At 53.0% G+C, this 6,209-nt stretch overlaps 1 protein-coding gene across 1 annotated transcript; it reads left to right on the forward strand.

Moving 5' to 3' along the window:
- Window positions 1-279: 279 nt before the first annotated feature.
- On the forward strand, window positions 280-5,218 carry GCG54_00004610 (putative cation exchanger C3A12.06c; the record flags this gene model as incomplete). Its single annotated transcript, XM_045404656.1, has 5 exons — window positions 280-2,939; window positions 2,992-3,301; window positions 4,354-4,957; window positions 5,020-5,078; window positions 5,114-5,218. The coding sequence occupies 5 exons, from the start codon at window positions 280-282 to the stop codon at window positions 5,216-5,218; spliced, it is 3,738 nt and encodes a 1,245-aa protein (XP_045262599.1).
- Window positions 5,219-6,209: the final 991 nt, after the last annotated feature.

Here is a 6,209-nt window from a genome sequence, read left to right on the forward strand (position 1 = left end):
CAGGTTTTCCCGGGCTGCCTCCCAGAGTCTCCATGAATCGTACATGAAGGCGAGAAGCGCATGCATCTTCTCACTCTGCCCTGCGGCTCACCTCACACCCGCTGGCAGCTTTTCCTGCGTATCCTTTTTTTTTTTGCATAGAGGCTCGACTCAGCGACACCCGTTCGTTCCTCATCCGCGCACCGCAGCGGAACGAGCGGCATCACCAGGCACGCGCCCGCGACAAGTCTTCTGCCATGGCTTCCTATGAGCCAATTATCTTCCACATTTGACGTCAGCATGCCAGCTTCCTCTAAGATTAGGGGGAGCGGCCTTCGCTTGCGGCCATTCTATACGACAGTCTTCCTTCTCACCCTGCTCGCGACATGGTCATTCTTTACCAAGGCCACGGAACGACACTTCGCCCCGCAGCATGTCGACGCCTCGTCTCCGCTCCTGAGAAGGAACGAGCTGACGGAATGCCGGGATGTTCACCGCGCTGAGGACCAGTGTGCCTTCGTCAAGGCTCACTGCGCCGAGGACGAGGCTGGCTTGCTCTCATATCTCACCCTGTACTACTGCAACCTAGGCAAGGCTCAGCCAGTCGCTTTCGCCATACTCGTCTGCTGGCTCGGCCTGCTCTTCACCACCATTGGCATCGCCGCCAGTGACTTTTTCAGCGTGAATCTCAACACCATCTCCACGATCCTTGGCCTTAGCGAAAGCTTAGCGGGTGTTACCTTCCTTGCCTTCGGAAATGGGTCCCCGGATGTCTTCAGCACCTTTGCAGCCATGGGCTCCAACAGCGCCAGCATGGCTGTAGGCGAGCTTATCGGCGCTGCAAGCTTTATCACCGCCGTCGTCGCCGGTTCCATGGCCTTGGTTCGGGAGTTTAAAGTGGGGAGACAGACCTACGTCCGCGATTTATGCTTCTTCATCGTGGCCGTCTGCTTCACCATGGTATTCCTGGCTGACGGGCACCTGCACCTATGGGAGTGCATAACCATGGTCTGCTATTACATATTCTACGTGGTCTTCGTTGTCACATGGCATTATTACTCGAAAAGGCGGAGCCAGCGGCGGGTCCGGGAAGCAGCCGCACGAGGGCATGTCTACGGAGCAGGGGGGCATCCATACGATGAACTGGCACCGGAGCCGTACCGGGATGATCCCGACGACGAGGATCGTCAAGTCACGTCCGCCAGCGCCTCGAATGCCGGTGATATCAGTGCACTAGAGGCTGGACCGCGAATTGAAGTCGAAGGTCAGGACGAGGGCGATGACGAGGTTGAGGAGAGCGATCATGGCAGGCACGTCGTGGCGGAGATGGCGAGCAACATGCGTGTTCTCCGTCCCCGAGGCCGCAGACGCAACACTCTTACTCCGATTCGTCCCAGTTTGGTCGGCGCCCTGGAGTTTCGATCAGCTTTGGCTCAACTACAGAGAGAGAGCAACTTGAGGATGCGACCGATGCACGGGCGAGCATATTCCGTTAATAACATTCGAAGCAACAGCGACTCAGGCACTGTTATGGGGCCACCTTCAGATTCAGGCAGATACACCATCAGCGGCGGCGAAGGTCTCGGCCAGAGTAGGAATAGGGCCTTATCCTCTGGAAATGTTCCCGGCTCACTGGTTTCTACCCGCCAACCCAGTCGCGATCACTCTCCTTGGCGTTTCCCTCCTCCAGTCTCAGCGAACCCGATCCAACAGGTAAAAGCCCAGGAAGCCAGGAATCGAAGTCCATCCCCTGCGTACAAGATTGGTGGCAATCTGGCGCCTCCTCCGTTGGACGCGGCGCCCCTACGACAAGACACTGGCGGCAGCGATTCTCTTGACCCCAGACCATTCGGCCAGCTTTCCCTCCAAATACCATCAAGCAGACGTACAAGTTTCAGCACTTCTTCGCCAGCATCCCCCTTCCCCGGGTACACTGAATCTCCAATGGTGTTAACACCAGCAGCCCAACCTGATCCGCCCGAATTCATATTGCCTCCTGGACCAGCTCGCATGGAGATGCCCTTCGCGCCCTACGAAGTGATCGAACCGAAGCCGGTGAGATGGTGGCCATATGCTATCTTGCCGCCCCCTCACATCTTCTGGAGAACATTGTTTCCTACACTCCTAGGGTGGCAGCAGAAGAGTCACTGGGACAGATTCGTCAGTGCCATATCGGTGCCGAGCATTTTGCTTCTCGTTCTCACCCTCCCGGTCGTTGAGAGTGAAAGCCCAGACGACTTGTCTGACGATACCATGGTGGACCCCATGATCGGGTTGGACACCACTGGCGATGGATCTGTAACATTGCCTGAGGGCGAGCCCATCGAACAAGAGTCGGAATGGCAACGCTTTAGAAGAGCCACCCTGACGCATTCTCGCATGCCGTCCCTTGAGCGCAACTATTCTCCCAAGGGTTCTCCAGCGTTGATTGCTATCGATGATCCGAGCGGCGCGCGTGTCGCTGAGGCACCCACGAGCCATCCACAACACGTTAAGCCGGCGGCACCTCTACCCTCTGAGAGCAGCATCGCTGTTGATGACTCGGGTCAGTGGAATCGGTGGCTTGTCGCTATCCAAATCTTCACGGGCCCCTTGTTTGCAGTGGTCATCCTGTGGGCCAACATGTTTGAGGACTTCCAGCACCCATACAGAGTGCTGGTCAGGTTCATTCTATATACCCTGCTGGCATCTACCATACTTCTTGGCCTGCTACTCATGACGACAAGCCCCGACAAGAAACCCAAGTTCCATTTCCTTTTATGCTTCATGGGGTTCATCATAGCTATAGCTTGGATCTCGACCATTGCGGGAGAGGTTGTTGGTGTTTTAAAAGCTGTTGGAGTCATTCTGGGAATCTCAGAGGCTCTTCTAGGGTTGACCATCTTTGCTGCGGGCAACAGCGTTGGCGACCTCATTGCCGACATCACCGTTGCCCGCCTTGGCTACCCTGTGATGGCTCTGTAAGTTGCAACGTTACCTTTCGACGCATAAAGTTTACTAACAGCAACGTAGCTCCGCGTGCTTCGGCGGCCCCATGCTGAACATTCTCCTCGGTATCGGCATTGGCGGCGTCTATATGATGGTCCAGGCCGCCAAACATCGACACAAGAAACATCCTGACAAACCTTTCAAGTATCACTCATACGAAATCCAAATCGGAGGCACCCTGATGATATCAGCCATCACACTCCTCCTCACCCTCTTGGGTCTCCTACTCATCGTTCCGATGAACAAGTGGATCATGTCACGCAAGATCGGCTGGGGACTGATTGCGATTTGGACAGTCAGCACCATCGTCAACGTCGTCATCGAAGTGACGGGGGTGTGGACTGACGTGTCCTATTCTCTCAGTTTCTAATACGTCCATTTTTTCCGAAGCACATACACACAGACTGTATCAGTATTCGACGAGTACATTCTACACAAACAAATTAGCATACCCCGGCATAGCGTGCGACGAGAAACAAAGCGACTTTGCGACTTTCAGGTTATATTTTCGATTGCGTGTACAGTCATTACAGAGTTCAAATGAGAAGAAGCGACTGGCTACGAAGGACAACCTTACACTCTACACATATACAATAGTAGTTTATAAAAACATATTACAAGTTCACGTTGAGATTGACAGCAAACAATAGTAACGTTGCCGTCGGTTATCTTTCCTCGTCATTGGTCGTCTAAGACCGGCAACAACGCGCTGTCTCCTCAAGCGACACCGATCGAAGCGCCGACGTTCCTGGATTGTTGTTCCTGATGTCAGGCACGGTCCCACGTCGTACATTGTAAATCGCCATCTGATGTGTTCCCCCGTGCGCCCGTGCTCTCTTCCATCGGGAGGCAACTACTGTCGACCTCGAAACCCGCGTGGTCTCAATTGGACGAACGGCGATCCTTTTCTCTCTTCGTTGCCAAGGATTTCGTCTGGTAGTGTTGTGTTTTCAGCTGGCTGTATGTGCTCTCTTCGCCAAGAGATCCATCTGTTGTGGTTGCCTCAGCTGGGCTGTGTGTTGTTGTGATGCCAAGAAGGATGTGGGAAGTTGTGATGCCAAGAAAGGTCGTGGACGCACGTCGGCCATGGCTGATGTGTTTTGACGTGTTGCAAGCGTTCGGTGGAATCAGGGGAGACTGCGTTCTCGGATCTCTGGGTTTTGGTGACAACATGCAAACGGACATAGAAGTTGAGGACTGGATGGCAAGTATAAAGGCGCTGCATCAAATACCTTGTAATCGACTCTGCTCTTTCGAATTCAGTTCACACACGTTAACATCACACTATCTCATAAGCATTCACTTAACGCACTTTCTGAACATCCCATTCTTCAGTTCAACTTATCCAACATGGGCTTCAACTCAATCCTCAACACTGCCAAGCAGCTTGCTAGCAACGACGAAGCCAATAGAGACCAGCAGGGCTCGTCTCAGACTTCTGACCAGCAAGGCTGGGACAAGGTCGGCGATGACGCCAAGAAGGCCTTTGCGAACTATCAAGCGGATCAAGCTCAAGGCAAGGGCCCCGATTACAAGGAGATTGGCGGCGTTGCGTCGGCTGCGTACTCTGCGTACAATCGCGGAGCCGATGCAGGGGATCTGGATGAGAGGCAGAAGGAACAGCTCGGGGAGGATGTTGTTGCCGGGCGCTCGGGCAGGAAGAAGGAGCCGTTGAAGTCCGGAGAGGAGGGTGTCGATGGAACTCAGGAGGGCTGTGAGTGTGATGGCCACGACGATGAGAAGTCGAAGAAATTGAATGAGGAGTTGGGGCGCGAGGGCGAAAATGTGGTAGCTGGGGAGAAGAAGAAGCTGCGGGAAGGTGGATTTTTGCATGGAAAGGTGGACAACACCACCGAAGGTATCGCTGCCGAGGATGCTCGCGGTGAGTACATTGATTCATCAAAAGAAGCCCTCGAGGCTTTGTCCTCCAGCACCGCGGCACAATCTGGCGGGAGAAATGAAGTCTCTACTTCCCAGGCAGATTACACTGGTGAGAAAACACCTCGTCGCTCGCAAATGTTGAACTCAGAACGCTTACACCGGTTCAAGCAGGATCTACTGATGCAACATCCGGTGAGACTGGGGACCTCAGCGACTACACCACACTCGGGGTAAGAGACAATTCCAAATAACTTAGATTCCATAGCACAAGCTAATGGCTTGGCTCCAGAGGACGACACGCTCGGGACGCGGCATCGTAAGTGACCACGAAGAAGAAGCTGACGAAACAAGCCTGGCCATGGATACATGAGGATCGCGACGGGAATGCTTCACCTATGTAGCTTCATAACAGTACAGTCGTTTCCGATGCATAGCTCGATGGTTGAAAAGCATGATAGTGACCTTAGCTCGCAGCCTGCTCTAAGCGGTGACCTACTTAGTACCGGTTCCTCCCACCGTAGTCAATAGCGAACGGAGGAGTCAATGGCTCACTTGGTCAGATCTGGCCAAGTGCTAGCGCCCTGATGTCCCTTACCCTCTGTTCGCTGGGGTTATAATATGGTTATGGGTTCAAACCCTGCCTTTTGCCATCTGGAACCTTTTTTTGTACCCTTTTTTTTTTCCCTCCATCTTCTTTTACGTCCTGCCCTCCTTCATTCACCCAACCAAGATTCCACCAGATGTTATTAGTATTTGTTGTTGACCACCAGAACCCAAAACGTAACTCGCAGCCAAGAGTCGCCTTCTTGAAAAAAAGATTAAAAAGAAATCCTTAGGACACTTCCAGCTGGCAAGACACGGCAAGGGCATTTTCTGTCTCAACTCTTGAATGCTTCTCTGGCCAGGGGAAAATCATCCAAACATACATACCCAGTCTGAGAAATGGCATGGGCAGGTCCAGATTCGGATGGCGAGCTTTTGGACGCTTAAGCAGGACCTCCTGACCTAAAACGAGATCGCCTAGCTTTTTCTGTGTCCTCGCGACTATATTTCCTCTCTATCGGAATTTGAAGTTATATTTCGATCGAGGGCGATAGCATTGGCAAAGATGATAGTGCCGCAACGGCCGATTTATCTCCAATTTTTGACTACAATATCCCCAAGTCTGGCTATTAAGGCAATCCAATGGAAGACAATGACACGGGACAACACTCGCCTATGTAGCCTGGTGCGAGACGGTAGTCGGCCGGGCCCGGGCCTGAGGCCTGAACCCCGGCCTGAATCCCGCCTTTATATAAGGGATCAGCTACACCACTTTATAGCTAGGCGTACTTAGCATTTATAGCTAGATTAATTAAGCT

Source organism: Colletotrichum gloeosporioides (genome assembly GCF_011800055.1).
Source record: "Colletotrichum gloeosporioides strain Lc1 chromosome Unknown consensus_54, whole genome shotgun sequence".
In the NCBI taxonomy this organism is placed as follows: domain Eukaryota; kingdom Fungi; phylum Ascomycota; class Sordariomycetes; order Glomerellales; family Glomerellaceae; genus Colletotrichum; species Colletotrichum gloeosporioides.